This window comes from Cavia porcellus, unplaced genomic scaffold (genome assembly GCF_034190915.1).
Source record: "Cavia porcellus strain 051 isolate PalLab524CR breed Dunkin Hartley unplaced genomic scaffold, mCavPor4.1 scaffold_18, whole genome shotgun sequence".
Lineage (NCBI taxonomy): Eukaryota > Metazoa > Chordata > Mammalia > Rodentia > Caviidae > Cavia > Cavia porcellus.
This window is the reverse complement of record NW_026947501.1, coordinates 62,918,745-62,941,324: the sequence shown is the minus strand read 5'-3', so window position 1 is coordinate 62,941,324 and position 22,580 is coordinate 62,918,745. Positions and strand designations below refer to the sequence as shown.

Sequence of the window (22,580 nt, the reverse complement as noted above, 5' to 3'; positions counted from 1 at the left end):
TTAATTTAATGCTGGAAGATCTATAGTTGCTTTTAAAGCATAAGAAAGTAAGCAAAAGTCCAGAAAAAAGACGGCACAGGTGTTGATGAGTAGGAGAACCAGGTGGGTGTGGGTTTGATATAAGAACATGCTGAAAAGTTAATGACAAGCCAGCACTGGGAGGGTAGCTTGGTGGTAGGGTGCTTGCCCATCATACACAAGGCCCTGGGTTTAATTTACAGCACCAAAATATATGGAAAGCTTTAAATTAAAAAAAAATTTTAATGTTGAGCCAAGGCAAATTCTATTTCTTCACATCCAAGGAGTTCATTCATTTCATATCAATTTCAAAAACTGAGAGTATCTTAAAATTCATTTTTAATTTTTCTGAAAAGTTAGTACTTATTGATGACACATCTACAACATAATTATACTATAATGGATTTTATAAAACAGGAAATTTGTTATTCTAAATTCTGATTCCCAACTGCTGCCCACGTTTATCCAGGTCAGGAGAAGCCTAGTGGTTATGAGAGAGTCCATCATCTTCACAGAAAAGGGAAAGGAAAGGAAATCAAAACTACGAAACTAACTTAACTTAGTAAAAGAAAAATACAGCAGGAAGTAATCATTGAGGTCCTAATTCTGTGCCTGGTTCATAGCTCACAAGGTGACTTGTTAACTCATGTCCTGTGTCTCCAGGGTGTTGTGCATCAGGGATCAAACTGGTCACCTTTTTGTGGCTCCCTGACTTGCATATGGCTCACCCTGACCTCTAAGCTGCCTAAGTAAGACACTGACTTCCCATTCCCCACTTAATCTCCAAAACAGACTTTGATAGGTACTCAGACATTTCCTTAATGTCAAAATGAAATGTTAGGTTTGGAAAGTTTACAAATAGTGTAGAATTTCATTGTCTAGTTATTCTGCAATCAAGGCATTTGGCCCAGAAATGTCAGAGTCCGAGCTCCATAAACATTAATTCGCCTCCTTTTCCCTTCTCTATCAGCCACTTCTCATTCACTCACATCATGGACCTCTCTAGAGAATGCGTTTTTCATATAGATTAACCAACATAGGACGTCGAGGAATACAAAAGCAATGCTAAGAAGAATTGCAACAAAAAGGACACAGGAACAGGTATTTGTTGATCCCTGGGTGCCAGGCCCTGGGCCCATCACTTATTTTCAGTTTTTATTTTTTATTAGCCCAATCATACTGCTCATGTTCCTGTGGGAACAAGGACTGTACGAGACACATCTTAATTCTTCTGCTCAACCCCTTGCATCCCTTAGTCCCCTTCGTACCTGAGAAAGATCTCTGTCTGTCTCTGTCTCTGTCTCTGTCTCTCTCTCTCTCTCTCTCTCTCTCTCTCTCTCTCTCTCTCTCTCTCTCTCTTTCTCTCTCTCTCCACTACTGAGCCTAGCGGAGAGGCTGGGGAGGGATGACCCTATTGTGTACTCCTCATCACCTCCTTTAATCCTAGCTACATTCTTCTCAGGTGAACACTATTTCGATTCTCTTTAGAATGGGAACAAAGAAGGGGGACAACACTTACGAAGATAAAATAAAGCATTCAAGGAAATGAATCCAAACTGTTAGAATTCAGATTTAAAGCCAGTGCCTAATTCTATTCCCCTAGAGCTGATAAAGAAGAGTCCATAAATATGCGTGTAGCACTTCATAGTTGCCAGTGGGCTTTTTAGACACATGATCTTTTGGTGCTTAGAGGGCTCTTTGACTAGAATGGGTGTTCTGATTTTATTCGTGACAAACTAGAGGTTCAGAGAGGTAGAACCACCTGACCAAGGTCACTCAGGTAGCAAACTCTGCGTCTTACGTGGGAAACTTCTAAAGCTCCACCAAAGGAGATTTCCCATCCATACACCACACGAGTGTCCAATTCTTTGCCGGCTGAGGACAGTGCCATAGCTGTCCTCCTACCCACCTACTTATCTGACAGAGATATCACATCCCTGAGCCCAGGGAAGGCACCAAAGACAAAAAGTCCAGAGTCAATGAAAATGTGCAAAGATTGCATTCAGTTGGCATTCGCCATACTGAGGCCAAGTCTACTTTAAGGAGAAAGTGCAACCTCTTCCAAAAGGAGAAACACTCCAGCTCCTGTACCTAGAGGTCAGGGTGGTTGCAGGCCCAGATGCCCAGATAGGAAGAGAAATTAAGGGGAGGCATGGAACATGGTAGGCACTCTGGACCCCAGTCTTTACCTGGGTCTGGCATCTACTCAGTGGGTCAGGGGCCATGGACAAGTCTTTCCAGTCTGCACCTCAGAGCTCCTGGGTAAGTAGGGGTTAACAGAGACACCGACTTCACAGAGATGTTGAGCATATCAAATGCCCTGGTGTACCTTTATGCTTACTGCAGGGCTTGGCACTAGATGAAACACCACAAAGAGTCTTTCCTATCAGGTGACATTAGGAAACATTAGAAAGGATTTAAAGAATTTTCATTTGGTTTGATGTTATCCAAGGCCCCTAGTTGTATGGACCTTACGTTCCAGTAACTAGAGGACTGGCTGTGTGGCAAAATATTCTATCAGGAATCCTAGGGCCAGGACATCACATCTCTTTCTGAGCTGGGTTTGCATGCTTGGAGCTCCAGAATTCAGGAGGCTGGGGCAGGATGGTTACCAGCCTGTGCTATATAGTCAGTTCGAGCCTGGCCTTCGATTTGAGCTGTAACGAGACAGTGAATGAAAAGATGTTGAAATGCAAGACGAAGGTGGAAATTGGTGCGATGATGCTTGCATTACATGACTTTTCAATTGCCTTTTTAAAATTTGGGGCACAAATAACCTTTTAATAAATCTGGCTGTATTCAGCACCCTCTTATAAAACCTAAATATACGAAGGAAGGCTGCAGCAAATACCCCCAGTAAGGGATCTACCAGAGCCCATACTCATTTAAGATCCATTGAAGTGCGATTTGCAAAATAACCAGCAGAGGGAAACGGCGTAACGCCGGCCCCAGCGCCCACGGCCCCCTCAGGAAGGACCTGACAACGCGTCACCTCTAGGTGGCAGAGCACTCACAGGCTTGGCGCTGGAGCCTGTCTAGGGTCCCCTTGGCATTCAGTGGTTTAAATAAGTTTAGGTGTTTTGTTCAATTTTACTATACCTGATGATATAGGCAATTCTTTTTAAGATAGCAAGAGGCATTATGGTAATCATTGTTGATCACTTTGTATTCTGTTTTTACATCATGTACTATGTCCATCCTTTTGATTTGACTGACTGTTTTGTTACGTCACATTTGGTTTTATTCTCTTCAAAAAAAATAATAAGAAGAACTGTGGGAGTAATAAAACCCCAAATGTGTAATTGTTATTGTAAAAACGACAGGAAAAGAAAGTGCTCTAAAGGATATAACTGCATGTATATTTAAGTGTATAAGATAGATAACTATATTACTGAGTTTTTGTTGGATCATTCAACACAACTGTTTGCAGTCTCACTGTTTGAATGTTCACTTTGTATGCTTTAATTTTGTAACGAACAACTATTTCTAAGATGGCAATATGTAATCTATTAACTAGTGATTTCTTACTGTTTATTTATTTATTTATTTATTTATTTATTGAAATTCTGTATTACTTGTACCCGTTTTCTGGTTTTTTTTTTCTTTTTCTCTTTAAATAAAATTTTTTAAAAATTAGAAAAAAAAAAAAAAGTTTCGGTGGGATCTCCGACTCCACATCTCAAGCGTTCTTCCTCAGTCCTGCCTGGGGTCCCTGGGTTTCCTCCCCGAACGACTTCATGCCTTCGCAGCACCTCGCCCTTTCCTCCGTTCTTCTCCTCCACCAGCCTTCACTGGAAGGTCTGTGGGCTCAGGGCTCAGGGCTCAGCCTCTGTCCACAACTTGAGCCCAGCTCCGGACTCCGTGGCCGCGCCTTTAATGCCTCACCCGGGTTTCTGCCACAGCCTCCCTGCTTCTCCCCGCCCGCTGAGCCTTCTCATTGCCACCAGAGGGCGCCTTGGAAGCGCAGGCTTTGCAGCCCTCCGCTTAGTCTCTGCCTTGTTTTTCTCCAGATTTATTAATTTGGAACTTTGCGGTACTGTGCCTCCTTCGTGCTGGGCACCCTGCTCAATGCTCCACAACGCCCCACTTAATTCTCATAAAAATCTCCTGAGGGGGGTCTTGCTACTCTTGGCGCGTTCAGGATGAACTCGCTAAGGCACAGACAAGTCACAAGGCTCAATCAAAGTCCTGGGGCCAACATCCTCGTAAAGGGGCCGACTTCAGATGCAGGGGTCCCGCAGCTGCTCCCACCCTTAACTCCACGCCGCTGCCTCCCAACGCGCTGGAACCAGGCAGTGTATGATTAAGGCGAATCTGTGGTTATTTCTGTCTCTCTCCATTAGAGGGGGATCTTTGACTCACAGTACATTCTAGTCCCTAGAAAAGTGCTGGCCTGTGTTAGGTTCTCTGTCACACTTGTTGAATGAGCTAATAAACTTATCATAGGTAAACTACATAATGAGTAGTGGATACAGCGAACAAGGGAGCACTGTCTTGTTTGCTTCAAAATCTAGGTAAGCTCCAGGACCAAAGCTAGCCCTTAGCAGGCGTTCTGGAAGGAACCATTGAGTGGGTTCTGGTTTCCTGATCAGTGAATGAACTCAGTAGATGGGGAGAGCCTTACAGCTTTCTGCCGCTCAGTACTCAGGCAGGCAGACTCCTGAGAGATCTAAGATAAGGGAATCAGGAGCAGCAGGCGCACCAGGAGAGAACAAGTCAGTGTCTCCCCAGATCCAGCATGTTGAAACTTGGGGGGCTGAGCAAGAAAGCAATAAGCCCTCCTTCCAGGTAAGCGGCAGCAGCACTCTTGTGAGGGATGGGTGAGCCAGGAGAGAACCAGCCAGCGTCTCATCCCCCACGCCACCCCCTGTTAGCAACTGGACAGTGTGGAGGACAGCAGGGGTTGACAGCAGCTAAGGCACATAAAGCAACTAAACGCTGGTATTGTTGGGTTGATTATCCTGACCTGGGGCCAGAGGTCTGAGCATCTCTTGGGAGGATGACCGTATGCAATTAGCAAATATGAGGGATTTCCTCCTATCTTCTCTTTGAAGGAAAATATTGTTTTCACTGTTTTGCGTTGTCCTGATTGTTTTGCTCTATACAATATTCTGCTTTGGTAGGTTTTATGATGTTCTGCATTTGGTTTGATTTTGCTGTACCTGATTGAATGGACAACTATTGTGAAAATAACAACATATACTATGGTAACTATTGTTTTTATCCCAGTGTCCTGCTCTAAAGTTCCATACTAATTTCACTGCATTGTGTCCACTGGCTTTGTTCTGTGTTGTTTTGTTGTGTTTTACTACCTTCAAAATAAAATCCAGCCAGACTTGAGAAAAAAAAGATAAGGGAATCACACCGCCTTGCAAGGCTGGCGCAAGGTTTGGCACATCCTTCTCAAATCACCGTGGGACAGAAGGAGGGAATGTGTTTGGAAGCCCATCCTGCATGGTTGGGCAGATTATGGTGTGGATCAGGACAAAAGTCATGGCAAGAAGCAGCACAGCAGAGGCAGTGAGGATGGGAAAGACGTCCTGAGTCACCTACCAGTGCAGGCACGGGGTCTTCAATGGCTCAGGCTGGGGCGGCAATGGGAAGACAAGCTGCCTTCTTGGCAGGAGGGGGAGAGATCTCCTTTGAGTGTGACAGATGTGAAGCCACAGTGAAATTCCGTTATATAAAGCCAGTACGATGGTGAGAAACTGGGACCAGAAATGAGAGGAGACCTTCAGCGAAGTAAATGTAGATAAGTCTGTCAGAGAGCACTGTGGAGAGAGGAATCGGACCGAACTGGACATTGAGGAAGTGTCTAGACCTTGTGGATGGGAGGAAAGAGTTCAGGAGAGAGATGGGCAGAGAGGTAAGAGATGTGCTGTAGACTGCAGGGCTGCGGAGATCAGACTGGAGCTGTTTCCACACAGAAAGGAGCAGAGGAAATGATCAGTAGAAATGATCTGTGATTAGTGATAAGAGACCCAGTGAAAGACATGGAAGAAGATGATAAGTTTGGAGTGACAGAGACCCTGGAGATGAGAGGTAAGGAAGTGAAGTGATCAGGTCAGAACCAGGCACAGGGAAACCCTCGGTAAGCGGTAGTGTTTCACTAAGCTTTTGCTTTATGGTACACAATAAGGCCTCAATAAGTAATTATGAATAAATAAATGGGCGAATGAGTGAACTCACCCGGAGCTACCAGAGTAGAGAGGAGCAGTCCAGCCCTGCCTTTCTTTTGTTCTCTGCATTGTTTTGTCTCATACTGTCATCCCCCCTTCTAGGGTCAGGCTCCCTTGCTGACCAGGACCGTGGGACATGAAGGTTTGGTGCACTGAAGGGACGGCCAGTAAACTGTTGGTGATTCCTCCGCTTGTAAGTTTCCACCTGAACACTAAATTATTTGTGTCTCCAGATGAGTTTGAGAATAAGGGAATTCCTCAAAGCTTGGAGCAAGAAAGGGCAAGCGAGAAAGGGCTTCCTCCCACCCACTCAGGAAGTCACTGCCACACTACGCATCTACCAGTTAGATCCCAAGCTGGCCCCACTTGGAACAAGCTGACACTATGTAACTACGGCTGGTTCTTCTCTTATTATGGTTCTACTCAACGATTTTTTTCAGCTACGATTCTACAGGGTGGTCTGCATTCAGAAGAAACTGCATTTCCAATTTCGAATGCGGATCTCTTCAAAGATCTAATTTGGAGTTTGGTTCCGTGCTGTGATTTTCTCTTAAGCTGCCACGGAACTGTGGACCTTAGCCCCGGTCAGCCACATGATCACAGGGGGACCCAGCCAGCCCTCTACTGTGTATTGCGGTGCCAGTGTTTGGAAGGATGAGTATGATATTTTACATGAGATGCTCAATATTTTCATATAGAATAAGCTTTGTTAGATAATTTCATCCAACCTTAAGCTAATGTAAGTGTCTTGGTCACACTTGAGGTTAGGCTAAAGTAGATGTTCTTTAGGTTAGGTGTATAAAACGCACGCTGGATGTATTTCAACTTATAATGTGTTTATCTGCATGTTACCCCTCTGTAAGTCAAGATTCAGGTACTATAGTCCCCGGTCCTCCAACTGGGGGCATTGGGATTCCTGGGGACCACTGGCTCCTATCATTTTTCCACAAGTTGTGGGAACATTTCCAGCTCTGAAGGAGAATATGTCTGCTTCAGACTCCTGTGCCTGGAGGCAGGAAAGTGGAGATGGCCCAAACAAGGCACTGAGGTGAGCCAGATCTTGAGCAAATCGCTTCACAGCTCGAGGCTTCAACTTTCTCATCTACTAAGGAAGCTGGATAAGATGATTTCTTAGGTCCTTCTTGCTCTAAAATTTTGTAATTCAGCTAAATCAGGCCGTGCCACCCAGGATGTGACTGGCATAAAATCAAGATGGTGGCCAGATTTGTGATTTGGAATGAATCAACTCATCTTGACATCTTACTCTATCTTGTCTTGGCAGAAGAGCTTCCATAAATTGTCCTCACTTTAATTAACCTTCAGGTTAACCTTGTCTGAATTCAGCTGCAAGTTTTTGCCAAACTGATGTACTAAGGTATGCTTACTTGAGCCAACAAGGAGAATAACAGAAAGAACAAAGAAGAAATAATGATATTTTGTCCACATTTTGTTCTTTTAGCCTTCGAATGACAATACCTCTAATTTGCTATCCTCTCTAAATTGAAGACCAACTGTGGTCAGTGAGAATATATTCCACATAAACTGGTGGAAAGAAGAATAAATAAGTATAATCTTTGGGTGGCAGTTTCCAGGTGGGACTGATAAAGAACGTCCAGGTGTTTGGAGATTGCTCTAAAATCTGCGTGTCTTTATCTGCCTCAGTGGTATCTATGGTGTCATCCAGTGTGGAGGCTGGGTGTGGTGTTGCACTAGGAGGTAGGGCAGGAGGATCCTTGGGAGTTCAAGGCCATCTGGGCTACACAGTGAGTCCAAAGCCAGACTACACAGCAAGACCCTACTTCAAATAAACCAACCCAAAACGAAACAACACACACACAAAATCAAAACTTAGTGCTCAGACACTTTTATGTTCTTTCTGTTATGTTACCTGATACTGATGGGAACTTCCTGTGTCTCTTTGCCCCAAAGCATCCTGACTTTCAGAACTGGAGGATTACTAAGAACTCCGCAGACCCCAAACTCCAAAGCATTCCGAACCTGCTTTTCCACTTCTATAAAATGTCAAGCCTCATTTTCATAGGCCCTGAGTACTTGGAAAGAAGAGAGGAGAGTTTGGGGAAATGGACCCTAAAAAACTAGAGAAAGAATTTATTTAAATATTTGGTGTAATGCAGATTAACTATGCAACATCACTTTCTAAACTACTAACTTTGTAATTTCAAAACATTTAAGAAATAAAGAGAAAGAAGAAAGTGAAACATCACTTCTAGCTCCACCACAGAGTTAATTACTATTTTTAGTATAAAGTCTACCCTAATGCCTAGAAGTATTAGTCCACGTGTCTTGTCCTCAGGAGTTAATGAAATGTATGCTTTTATACATATCTTTGCAATTGCAACCAGAACTTGTGGTTTGCTTGTAGCCTGCTTTTTAACACATACTTCAAAACTGCAAGTCCAAATGAGCTGTTGGTTTCGTTAGCAGTGGTGGAGAGGGGGCAGGGCTTCCTTTAAACCTGTCTAACTGTATGTTTCAGGTGTGGTTCCCCAGCAAGCAGATTCAGGAGATCAGACAGCCAGAAGTGTGTTGGGTTATTCTTGGGACCAAGACTCTGAAAGAGGAGGCAAAAGAACCAGGACTGGCCACAGGGAGAAATGGGCAGCTGTGTGGTTTCTATTAGGGCTCAGCTGGCCCACGGCCAGCAGGGCTGGCTTTTCCATGTAGTCCTCTTAGGTGAGGGTGCTGGAGCACTGACCAGTCCCTAGCCCAGTCTGCTGAGGTGCCATCCCTGCCTGCTGCTGGGAGGATGAAGCAGCAGTGTCTCCAGCAGGCCAACAGCATCACTGTACCACCTAAGTCAGGCTCTGCTATGGGTCTGTCTTAGTTTTTGTTCCTTTTGGCTCTCTATTGATTCTGTTACTATATGCCAGCCAGTGGAATGTGAGTTGGTTAATACTGTTTTACCTTTTCAAATTGTAGGTTTAGTCATCTGCTAGGTGTTGCCTTAATGCAAGAGCTATAGTTCTAAATTGTTTTGAAAATCCTTTGTGAGTGTGAGTTTTGTAAGTTACTTCTACCTTATTGTCTCAGTCTTCTTCTCACTGCCAGGACAAAAATAACCAACACCAACAACTTAAACAAGGAGGATGAGTGTCTCTTGTTTCACAGTTTCAGTCCATGGTGAGCTGGCTTCATGGGAAAATCGCCATGGTGGAAGGGTTTGGGTGGAGGACAGCTGCTCTCTTCTTGGGGCACAGGAAGCAGAGAAAGGAGTGGGAGGGAGGGAAATGAATGTTCCAGTGCCTGCCCTGTGACCTGCCTCTGCCAGTCAACCCTCACACACACATCATTTCAGCTGTGGGCCGCCAGCATGCAGTCACCTTGGAAAGGCTCCACTATGAGCGCATGAGAGTTTTAGGGGTTGTTCCTGACCTAAACCGTAACACTTAATGAATAGGAAAGGTAATCATTTTTAAAATCAGACAGAAAACCGTGATTTGGAAGGAATTTCAATGCTGACTAATGGTCAAAAATCTGAATCCTGGAGAAAGAATTTCTAGAAATCTTTCTAGTATTACAAAGCATGCCTAACACAAGACAGCCTTGGTCCCAGGATCTTGTGGTCACACTTTCTATATAAATAGAAGATTGTCATAATTTAAATATGTAAGGGCCAAAACCCGGAGTATATTTTCCCAACATTGGTTAAGGTGACTATTTTTGGATGCTGCCTACCCAAGGCTGCTTGGTTCTAAAGATTACTGGGTGTCTGTTTTATACTGTCTTCTTTGTATCTGAGTTTTATCAGGAAAATATTAAATAGGAGCATGTATAAGGGGCACTGTTAGGTTTATGGAGGGTTCAGGTAAATGAAGAGGGTTTCATGGTTTGTGACAATAAAAACAGTGACCTGCTGCAGGCCAAGAGACTTCCTTCAGCCCTGATCCCATCACCTGAGGCCCCTTCTTTGCAAGATCAGGAAACAGTAAGATACACACCCACTAAGTAGACAGCTGCAGATCAGCAGCAGATAGGATTCCCAGAAGCCTAAAGAAAATTGTATGAGAGTATGCTCTGGAAATTACCCAAATTTCTTTTATGTAATTTATGTTTTTATTCCTTAATTTCACTTCCACTCTCGCAACTAAACAATGACATGTGCAACTTACTAATCAGTCCCTTTAGCAGGACTTTCCACTTGTTATTCTTGGTTGCTACAAGGCTAAATATTGTGAATGAGTAGTTACTTAGCAACAAAAAGGCAAGGCCCTTTGGTAACATGACCAGAATAACCGACATTCCCTCGGTAACTCTCTGGATGTGTAGGACCATAAAAGATCCCAGGGCTAAGTCATATATATATATATATATATATATATATATATATATATGATTCCAAGTGTAGATTTGAATGGGCCTCACAGCACAATGTATAGTATACATTTGGTAGACTCCCACTTAATTTGGTTAATTAGCTAGGCAACACAGAAATCTCCAAGCTGGCATTTACCACTCTGCGGTGATATTTTGTGGTCCATTCTACCTTAGTGCTTTGTCTTAAGTAGGGTGCTTTTTCTTGGTCTCGTAAAGCTTCGCACATGCTTCTTAGAAAAACTTGGAAACACCAGAAAAGCCTGAAGCTGAAATAACACTGATAGTTTCTTTACGCAAGGACTATAGTTTGGTTTATTTTCTTCCGATTCTTTTTCACTTTAGTTTCTTTAAAGTAAAGTTAAAAACATAAACTAGTTGCTTACCACATACACACACAAACACACACACACACACACAAAGAAAAAATTCAAAATATACAAGGAAAATAAAATTACATAAACTTAGCCCTGTTGGTCTTTATTACCATTTTACTTTATAAAATATTTTATTTCACTGGTTTTACCATAACCTGACTTTATACCTGTGATGAGTTGAGTTGCCTCTTCCCCAAATTCATATGCCACGGGCTCCCTGTACCCTACCATGTGACTTTGTTTGGAGACTGGGCCCTTTGAATAGAAACCAGGTCCCAGGGAGAGCCCCGCCTAGCAGGACAGGTCCTCATGAGCAGCGGCACTTAGGACCCAGACCAGCGCAGAGAAAGGTCCAGGTGGAGAGGCCAGAGAGAACACAGCCACCTCCAGCCCTGGAGGGAGTCCTCAAAGGCCACCGAGCTACGGACAAGGCACTCTTACACTTCTGGCCTCCGAAACTGTGTGAAGACTCAGTGTGGAGGCTTTGGGTCCCTACACCAGCTCCTCCGTTGTGCTGCTCCAGCTAAGGAGCCCCGGGAGGGCGGGCACTGCTGCAAGGTGGGTGCGGAAAGCGCCTTGCTGACTCCGGCCTTGCTGAAGTTACTGCTCTATCCTGGGTAAAACCCAGGGAACCTGCAGGCTGGGGCGTGGCCACATAAGCGGTCAAGGGTGCAGAGGAGCGAGTGCACAGTGGAGCCGGGGGCCTTGCGCCCTGGACGCTGGTCGTGGGTGCCGGGCTGCCTCCCTGCCTCGCCGCGCAGAGCAGGAGCGTGGACTCCTTGTCCTCCGCTTTCGGGGTCCAGGCAAGCAGGGGTTCCCTGCGCCGAATAGCCCAGCCGGTCTCCCAGCACTGGCTGAGACCTTCGCATCCCGACGTGCTGCTCCCGGGTGTCCAGGGCCCTTTCCCGGGGGAACCGCGCCTCTTCCGCGTGGAGCACACGCGGACCCGTGAGCTGCTCTGGAGAGCAGGTGGGAAGGGAGGCGCCCGTGGTCACTTCAGAAAAGACACTTGCGGGCAGTGCGTGCTCTCCTTTCTCTGCCTGGCCAGCCTGCACACAGGGGCCCACTGAGACCCTGCCGCCCCTCTAATCCACTAAGGGCTGGTAAAACCCAGCGTGGGGCCCTGAAGCTGGTGAAAGCTCCGAGCTGCTTGTGACTGACCTGATTATCCCTACGGATAAAGGAGACGAGTAAGGATCTCATTCTGAGGAAACGCCCTAGGGTGAAAATCAGGTATCCGTTTTAAACAGCAGGGGGAAATCCCTCGAGGAAGTTAGGTGATAGGAGGATGCTTGGCGGCGCGTGGCGATACGGATATTTAATCCTAGGAGGCTAAGCCTGAGCCATGTAAGAGAGACGCCCTGCCCCACGTCTCAAAATAAAATAAGAAAAAATAATTTTAAGGACAAGGATTTAGCTCAGTGCAGAGACCCTGAGTTCAATCTTTAACACCCGTGATGGAGAAGGAGGAGGGGAGGAAAGAAGGGTTGAAAAACTGTCATAAACATACTCAGAAACGTGAAAATAAAAACAGGAAAATCAAAACCAGAACCCCAGGATGTTATTTTGAGAAAGAGTATTTAGAGAAGCGCCGCTCTTGGAACCAGTGATGCAGAAGAAAGGAGCTCCTCGGTGCAAGGACTTGCAAGGCCGTTTTGTTAGGATCCTCTCTTAGAGAGGAAGACAAAGCATTGGAAACTGAGGCAGAAGAGAGCGGGACAGAGTCCCGTGCTGGTCCCGGGCTCCGGCAAGAGAGGGAGGCGTCGGGGACACGGGAGCCAGGGAATCGTGACTGCAAGGAGCATTTTTGTGAACCGCAGGACTTGGGTTTCAGAATTGGAAGAGGCTTCCAGTGACCCCAGTCGGAGTGGGAGCAGACCTGTGCGGGCGCCGCATTATGGAATTTTACAGTTCAGGGAACAACAGGACCGGGAAAGCCGGTCCATGAAAGAGACCCGGTGAGACTGGAAGGGAGCAAGCCAGCGTGGCGGGGGAGGAGGAGGCCTGATCTCCTCCAGGTTCCTGATTTTCCTTTTCAATGGAGAGGGAAACACAAGCTCCTTTAGGCCCAGCAGGGGTTTACAGCCAAAGAGAGCAGAGAATAAAGGAAGGGAGGCTGCCCCGCCCCTGTCTCCAGGGCTCCTTTTCTTGGCTAAGTTTGGTCTTGTTTTCCTACTGGGAGGAGGTGCTGGATCAAACTCACAACCTAGCACTTGCCAGGGAAGCACTGAGTCACTGAGCTGTACCCCCAGGCCCGTTCTTCCCCTTCCTAGAACTCCTCTTGGGGCCAGGAACCGAGTTGGCCAGTAACGGAAATTACTAAGATACCTTAAAGTTTTGTTCACTTTATATAACCTTAACTGTTTGCATCAGTAAACAGGCACGGATGGCATGAATTAACATAGATTAATCTTGTGATTTAAGGGTTTGCTTCAGTGCTAATTTTCCTTGGAGTAGGGTTGGGCACATGCAATTCATGTATTTTCAGACAGGTAAACATTAACGATTATGGGATTCAAACACCGCATTTATATGGAGGAGGGCACGGAGGGATGAAAGAGTACCCCAAGTCCTCCTGGTTAAACAAGGAAGCCTCTATAAACCTGGAGGGTGTATTTTACCTTTTCTTTTTTTGCCTCTTTTATTTTAAAGAGAAGAAACAATAAAAATAAGGATAGAGAATTTCATGTCAAGACAATAAGAAATTAACAATGGTTGATATATTGTGTGAAGGTCAAGCAGTTTCTTAAGATTCCAAGATACAGGCATGCAAAACTGAACAAAGAGCACAAGCACTAACGTTCTTTTCAATGATTGGAAATTAGTGATATAATTACCTTAGCTGTCTGGCATATATGTGTATTTTTCTTTTCCTTCTTCTCACCTTTCCCCTATCACAGTTGTTCTTTCCTTTTGAGCAATTTCTTTCCCTTTCATGATATTTATTATGGATTTTGGATCTTATTTACTCTTTCAGTTTCTTACACTAGGGAGACAAGACAATATTTACATACGCGACTCTGATTTATTTCACTTATGAGTATGGTCTCGAGTTGCATCTATTTATTTATAAAAGCCTCAAGCTTATCCTTCTTTATAGCTGAGTAGTACCCCATTGTATAAAAACACCACATCTTTTTATCCACTCCACAGTTGGTAGGCATTTGGGTTGTTTCCAAGATCTGGCTATTACAAATTGTGCTGCTATATGCCTGGGTGCACATATATCACTATGGAATAATGTTTTCAATTCTTCTGGCAAAATACTCAGAAGGAGTGGCCAGTTCTTCACATATAGAGAGAGGGATAAGAAGATGAGCAAAAGCCCATGGCGGTGCATGCCTGCAATCCAGCACTCAGAGGCCAGGCAGGAACATCAGAATGTGTAGTTCTAGTATTGATCATTTCATTGGGTTTATCTTTTATTATTATTTTTAGTTTGTGCATCTTCATGGGGTACATCACGGAAATTCAATACATGATAATAAACTGTAATAGTAAAAGTAGACTAATAAGCATTTCCATCTCTCCAACCAGGAATCATTTTTGTGCTGGAGACTTTGTACAGTTTGGTCATTCTCAAATAGCTCATCAATTGTTTTGCCCAGGCGTGGAGCCCCTTATGGAGCATCTTTCCATCTGTCCTCCCGCCCTACCCCTCCAGTTTATTGCTACCACTATTCACTCTGTTCTTCCACATGGGTTTCCACAAATGAGTAAGACTGTGAGGTATTTGTCTTTCTATGCCTGGCTAATTTCACTTACATAATGACCCCCACTTCCGTCAATATTGCTGCGAGTAGCAGAATTCCATTCATTATTTTTTCAGCAGAAAAGCACTCCATTGTGTGAATATGCCACCTTTTCTTTATCTGTCCATTCACTGCAGGGTGTGTGTGCTGGTCCCACATTCACGAACGGCACTGCGGTGAACGTGGGAGCACATGTATCTTTTTGGGGAAATGATTTCATCTCTGTTCGACACGCACTCAGTAGTGGACTTTCTGGAGTGTGTGGTACTTCCACTTCCAGGTTTTCCAGGGGTCCATGGTTTCCCACAATGGCCCTCCTGATCTGTATAATCTACATAATAAGGAGCTCTAAATCTGAATTTAGAGTGCTGGATTGCAGGCGTGTGCTGCCAAGGCTTGTGCTGATCTTCCCTGGGCATCCGCCTGCCCCTTCTCCGGAATCTCAGTCCTGTAGAACAGCGCCCTGTGTGACCGCGCCTCAGCTGTGTGTCAGCTCCCCTTGGCTTTTGGACCCACTGGCTGGTGTCGTGCACTTTGCCTCTACCACTCCATGGTGACCCCTCGCCCCCATTTAGATACAGATCCGATCACATCATTTAGTTTTACAGATTAACACGTGGAACGCTCTTGGCCAGAGCAGGTGTTCTGAGCAAGCGTAGGTGTAGGAAGTGACAGGAAATCGACGCTGTGCTGTCCCTGTCCCTGAGTTGCACAGGGCTATTCCTCTACTACCTGTGGGTGAGAGTTTAAGCAGAGCCCCTGCTTTCTTGCGGCACCTGTGAAAATGAATTGCCCCTGGTCGCTGCTACACAGTCACTGTTCAAAGTTTACAGAATCCTATTCCGTAGAAAAATCAACATTTCTAGCTTGACTCAGAATAGCTTTGCTCACTCTCTCTGCCCTCAGAGGAGAAAGCCTGCATCCTGCGGCTGGGGGGCAACCAGCTTCCTCTATGCCCCATGCCCTCCTCACTCACTGGCTTCTGTAGCTCTTTGAGGTGAAGGAGAGCGGAGAAGTCCTGGGCGTGGGAACTATCTGATGGGCTCTGGGATAACATGCCATCACGGTTTGGGAGCCTGCAGAGATACATAAGTGAGGCTGTAGCTTGTGGACCACTCTCACCTGTACCCTCAGAGATGTGTCTTTTTCCCCCTGCTGCTGGCATCTCCTCCCAGCAGTTTCCTGGATACAGGCAGACACATACATGGCTCAGCCAGTAACTCAGCCCTTCCTCAACTCCTGGAGACTGGCAGCCACTTCAGCTCTTCTCTGGTGTTATCTCTAGGTTCCCTCTGGGACCTAGGATGCCCCATGCCATCTTGATCCATCCAGTCTTACTCACATTTGGACCACAGTCCATGCTTGCATATCTTACTGGTTGGCCCTCCATAACATACCAACAAGCCTCCCATTTATCTCTTAGCCTTACATTTATTGCCAGGAAGTCAAACAGCACACACTGTCCTACCTACCAGGAAAATGTTGATTTAGCTCCTCGGTTTTTACTTAAAGTGATGGACCAAGGATTCACTCAGTCCTTTCCTTTGCGGCTCACAGTACAGATCTCTCAAGAGAAATCCTCCTCAGAGGTCCTTACTCAACCCCTAGCTTCCACTCCTCAAATACCCATCATATAAGTCAGCTCACCCTCAAAAACCAATTAGCACACTCAGAATAAAAAAAGATTTAAAGAGGGTTCATCTTCTAAAGTGTAGGTAGATTTTTTTAAAATTTTAATTAAAAGGAAAAAGAGAAAAAACAAAACAAAACAAAGTGGTGTAAGGGTACAAGTAATACAGAACTACAAAAAAAAAAAAAAAAGTAAGAAATCACCAGTTAATAGATTACACATTATCATCTTAGAGATAGTTGCTCAAGTCACAGTATCAAAGCATACAAAGTGGACATTCAAACAGTGAGACTGCACACAGTTGTGTTCAATGATCCAACCAAAAACATTAATATGGTCAGCTATTTAACACCCCTAAACACACTTGCTGTTGTATCCTTTAGAGCACTTTTTTTCCTTCTCTTTTTTACAACAAAATTTACACATTTTGGGTTTTATTACTCCTTAGTTCTTATTACTTTTTGGGGGGGAAGAGAATAAAGTCAAATATGGCAAGACAAAGCTGTCAGTCAAAAAACCAAAGATAGACAAAGCACATGATGTAAAAACAGAGTACAAGGTTATCAACAATGGTTACCATAATGCCTCTTGCTTCCTTAAAAAGAATTGTCTATCTCATCAGGTATTATAAAGTTGAACAAACAGTAGAGAACAAGACCAATAAAACCTAAACATTGTAAACATTACAGAAACTCAAAAGAGGATAATAGTCAAACCAGAATGGGCATCATAGTGAATCTTATTGCCTTCAAAGTAGTTGCCTATACCTTCAAACTTGATACTATCATACAGAACGGAACAGAGTCTAATCAGTCAAAACAAGATAGTGGGAGTATTACAGGACTTCAAATCAAGTTAATAGGAAATCAAAACAGTTACTATAATATGTCCTGCTATTTTTTTATTTTTCCCCTTAATTAAAAAATCATAAAAAATAACTAAATAATTTTTTAATGAATAAGGGAGAGATGGAGATAAAAGAGAACATAACAACATAACGGTACAGGTCAAAGCATGCCAGTTTCAGCAACCTAGTGCTTCACCACCAAATAACCCAACTAAATAGTAGTTACCATAGTGTCTTTTTCCTTGAAATACTTGAATATAACTTCATATACTATAGCTTCAAATACTTCCATATCAAGCAGCCCAGAATAAAGCCATTCCAATTAATAAGTGAAAACTTTAAAAGGCTTCAAGGCCACATAATGGGGAATCATGATTACCACATACTTTTATATATTTGAATCATTACTTACATTAGGGAAACTATTTGGTATTCACACATGTGAGATTGATTTATTTCACTTACGAGTATGGTCTCAAGGTGTGCCAATTTATTGATAAATATCACAATGTGATCCTTCTTTATAGCTGAGTAATACTCCATTGTATAGAAATACCACCACTTTTTTGTCCATTCCTCAGTTGATGGACACTTGGGTTGTTTCCAAGATCTGGCGATTACAAATTGTGCTGCTATAAACATAGGTGCACATATATCACTGTGGTATGATGCTTTCAGTTCTTCTGGGAATATGCCTAGAAGTGGAATAGCTGGAATAAATGGTACTTCCAATCCCAGCTTTTTGAGAAATCTCCAGACTGACCTCCAGAAAGGTTGTACCAGTCTACACTCCCACCAACAGTGTAAGAGAGTTCCTTTTTCCTCACAGCCTCTCCAGCATTTGTTGTTGTTGGTTTTCTTGATCCTGGCCATTCTTTCAGGAGTGAGATGGTATCTCAGTGTGGCTTTAATTTGCATTTCTCTAATGACCAATGATGATGAACATTTTTTCATGTATTTATTTGCCATTTGCATTTCTTCATCTGAGAAGTGCGTATTCATCTCAGATGCCCATTTTTGGATTGGTTCTTTAAATTTTGGGGGTCTGAGGTTTTTAATTCTTTATATCTTTTAGACAAGAGTCCCTTGTCTGAGAGAGAGTTCACTAAAATCTTTTCCCAGTTTGTGGGTTTTCTTTTCAGTATGCTGGAGATTTCTTTTGACATGCAGAAACTTTTTAATAAGAAGTGGTCCCAGTTATTGATTTGGGAAGTACTTCCCGTGCGATTTGAGTCCTGTTCATGAATTCTCTACCTACTCCTATGTCTTCAAGGTTTCTACCCAATTTGTCTTCCAATAGATTTAGTGTTTCTTGTTTTAATATTCAGATCTTTCATCCATTTAGATTTTAATTTAGTACATGGTGAGAGGCATGGGTCTAGCTTTAGTTTTTGGCAAATGGAGAGCCAGTTTTTCCAGCACCATTTATTAAAGAGACTGTCATTCTTCCAGTGAAACTGCTTGGCTCCTTTATCAAAGATAAGGTGGTTGGAGTGTGTTTGTAGTTGTGGTTGTATCTTCTAATCTATTGCATTGATCTTTGGCTCTGTTTTGATTCCAGTACCATGTTGATTTTACTACTGTTGCTTTGTAGTATAACTTCAAGTCAGGGATTGTGATGCCTCCTGCCTTGTCTTTGCTGCTTAGAACTGCCTTTGCTATTGTAGGTCTCTTCTGGTTCCAGATGAATTTTAGGAGTGATTTCTCTAGATTTATAAGGTATTTTGATGGTATTTTTATTGGGATTGCATTGAATCTGTATAACAGTTTTGGGAGAATCGCCATTTTCACAATGTTTGTTCTTCCTTTCCATGAGCAAGGGATGTCTTTCCATTTTCTGAGATCATCTTCAATTTCTTTTTTCAGTGTATTATAATTTTCCCTGTATAGGTCTTTCACTTCTTTCGTAAGAGTAATTCCTAAATATTTCATTTTTTTGCTTACTAGTGTGAAGAGTGTGGTTTCTCTTATTTCCCTCTCTGTGATTTTGTTGTTAGTGTATAGGAATGCTATTGATTTCTGAGTATTGATTTTGTATCCAGCTACATTACTGAATTCATTTATTATATCTAAGAGTCTTTCAATGGAGTTTAGGGGGTCTTCTATGTAGAGTATCATGTCATCTGCAAATAATGATAATTTAACTTCTTTTCCTATCTTTATCCCTTTTATTTCTCTCTCTGGTCTAATTGCTCTGGCTAGTACTTCCAATACTATATTAAATAGGAGTGGTGATAAAGGACATCCTTGTGTTGTGCCTGATTTTAAAGTAGAGGCTTTCAAGTTTTGGCCATTTAGTATAATGCTGGTTGTTGGTTTGTCATAAATGGCCTTCATTATATTGAGGGAAAGACCATCTATTACAATTTTCTGTAAAGTTCTTATCATCAATGAATATTGGACCTTATTGAAGGCTTTTTCTGCATCTATAGAAATGATCATGTGATTCTTACTTTTCGCTTTATTGATATGGTGGATTACATTTATTGATTTACGTATGTTGAGCCATCCCTGCATTCCTGGGATGAATCCCACTTGGTCATGGTGTATAATCTTCTTGATGATTTGCTGCATCCTATTTGCCAATATTTTATTGAGGATTTTTGCATCCGTGTTCATTAGGGAGATTGGTCTATAGTTCTCTTTTTTAGTTGGGTCTTTCTCAGGTTTTGGTAGTAGAGTAATATTGGCTTCTAGGATTGACTTAGGAAGGATTGCTTCCCTTTCAATTTCATTGAACAGTTTGAGGAGTGTCAGCATTAGGTCTTCTTTGTATTTCTTGTAGAATTCTGCAGTGAATCCATCTGGGCCTGGGCTCTTCTTTGTACGCTTACCTAAAAATGTAATTAAGTCCTTAGACTTAATTACATTTTCAATTTCATTAATAGAGATTAGGTTATTCAGCAGTTTTACATCCTCTTGATCTAGCTTTGGTACTTCACATGCTTCTAAGAATCTGTCTATTTCTTCTGTGTTATCAAACCTTTGAAAGTAGAGGTTTTCGAAATAGGTGTTGATGATCTTCTGTATTTCTGTAGTGATTTCACATTTTTCATTTCTTATTGCATGAATTTGAGCCTTTTCTTCCCTTTTTAAAATAAGTTTGGCTAGGGCCTTGTCGATTTTGTTTATTCTTTCAAAGAACCAACTCTTTGATTCATTGATTCTTTGGATTGTTTTCTTAGTCTCTATTGCATTGATTTCTGCTCTGATTCTTAAAATTTCCTCTCTTCTTTTGGCTTTGGCTTGACTTGCTCTTCTTTTTCTAGCTGTGTGAGGCATAGCATCAAGTTATTTATTTGTATTTGTTCTGTTTTCCTGATGTGGCAACTCAGTGCAATAAATTTTCCTCTGAGGACGGCTTTCATTGCATCCCACAGATTCCATTAAGTTGTAGCTGCATTTTCATTTTCTTGTAGATATTGTTTAATTTCTTCTTTAACTTCTTCTGTGACCCACTGATTACTCAAGAGTGTGTTATTCAGGTTCCATGTGTTTGTGGGATTTTTGCAGTATCTTTTATCATTAATTTCTAGTTTCAGAGTGCTATGATCTGATAACATGTAAGGGATGATTTTAACTCTTTTACATTTATTTAAATATGTTCTGTGAGTTAATATATGGTCTATTTTAGAGAATGACCCATGTACTGCTGAGAAGAATGTGTGTTCTGATGTTGTTGGGAGGAACATTCTGTATATGTCTTTCAAGTCCATTTGTTCACAGGTGTGATTCAGTTCTGTTATTTCTTTGCTCATTTTCTGTCTGGTTGATCTGTCCCTTGGTGTCAATGACATGTTAAGGTCTCCTGTTACAATTGTGTTACTGATAATTTGAGTTTTCATTTCTGTTAATAGTTGTTTCATATAACTGGCTGCTCTGTAGTTTTGTGCATATATATTTAAGATAGTTATCTCTTCCTCTTGTAGTTTTCCCCTAACGAGTATGTAGTGACCTTCTTTGTCCTTTATGGTCATTGTTGGTTTAAAGTTCACGTTGTCTGCAAACAGAATGGCTACTCCTGCTTTTTTTTGGATTCCTGCTGCATGAAGTATTGTTTTCCATCCTTTGACTTTCAGTCTGTGAGTATCCTTCTGGGTTAGATGGGTTTCCTGTAAACAGCATATGGTTGGATTTTGTTTCTTGATCCATTCTGCTAGTCTGTTTCTTTTGATTGGTGCATTGAGACCATTTACATTAATGGTTATAATTGTTAAATGCTGGTTTATTGTTGACATGTTATCTCTCTGCTGTTGCCTCTTTGTCTTTCTGCTCTGTTTAATTATCTGCTTTGCTTAGTGGTTTTTTCCTTTGTGTATCTAAACTGTCTCTCAATATTTTTTGCAGGCTTGGTGTTCATGAAGTTCTTCAGCTGTTCTTTGTCATGGAAGTATCGTATTTCACCATCAATTTTGAATGATAGTTTGTTGGGAGCAGGAGCCAGGGGTCCGGCAGTGAACGGGTGTGGGAAACCACACACTAAAGCTGGACCTCAATCAGTTCCTCATCCTACAGTGACCTCAGCCTTCTAGACAAAGCATCGCGCTGATATTAACCTGGGAAAAGCTTCATAACATAAACAATAGAAGTTTCTCATGGGCCCAAGAACATGTTTACCTCCTGGGCTGCACAACATAGAAGTTTCTCACGGGCCCAGGAGCCTGTTTACCTTTGCTGTGTGCACAAGAAAGTGTCCTGAAGTGACTTGTACTGCTCTTTGTTTTGAAACATTATAAAAACTCTGTAGTCTTTCAATAAATCGCCTTTTGCCTTCTGAGCAACTGGTCTCCCTGTGTCTTCAGTCTCTCGCCTGACTCCTTCCCCGCGCTGGCCACGGCACCTGGCAGTTTTTCAGGATATATCAGTCTAGGTTGGAAATCATTTTGCTTTAGGATCTGGAATACTTCACTCCATGCTCTTCTTGAGTTTATTGTTTGTGCTGAGAAGTCTGCTGTGATTCTGATAGGTTTTTCCTTATAAGTGATCTGTCTTTTCTCTCTGACAGCTTTTAATAATCTATTCTTGTGTTGGATTTCTGGGGTGGTGATTATTATATGTCTGGGTGTAGTTTTATTTTGGTTATGACCATTTGGAGTTCTATAGGTTTCACTGAACCTGATGTTGGTTTCTGATCTCATGCTTAGGAAATTTTCAGCTATTACTTCTCTAACTATCCTCTTGACATCCTTTATGTTGTCCCCTTCTTTTTCATTAATCCCTATCAATCTTATGTTATTTTTCTTTGCATCATCTTGCAGTTGTTGAATTGTTACTTCCTGATTCCTTGTTATTTTTAAAAGATCTTTCCTTTCCTGTTCACTAGCTGCAATCCTGTCTTCAAGGTCTGAAATTCTATCTTCACTTTCACTGAGGCAGTTTTTACAGCTTTCAGTGGAGTTTTTTATTTCCTGTATATCTCTGTGCATCTGTTTTATGTTTTCTGTT

At 42.6% G+C, this 22,580-nt stretch overlaps 1 protein-coding gene across 2 annotated transcripts in view; it reads left to right on the top strand.

The window, feature by feature from the left end:
- Cd38 (CD38 molecule) overlaps window positions 1-21,889 on the top strand; it is a 55,966-nt gene extending 34,077 nt beyond the window's left edge. The window contains exons 8-9 of one of the 2 annotated variants that reach the window (XR_010040850.1): window positions 6,300-6,390; window positions 21,483-21,889. Coding sequence is in view for 1 of the 2 variants with exons in the window: in XM_063230138.1 (XP_063086208.1) it covers window positions 6,300-6,337 (38 nt within the window). In the remaining variant the exon portion in view is untranslated. Of the gene's footprint in view, window positions 1-6,299; window positions 6,404-21,482 lie in introns of those variants that run through there. The other variant, XM_063230138.1, reaches the window with a different exon arrangement.
- The last annotated feature ends 691 nt before the right edge of the window (window positions 21,890-22,580 follow it).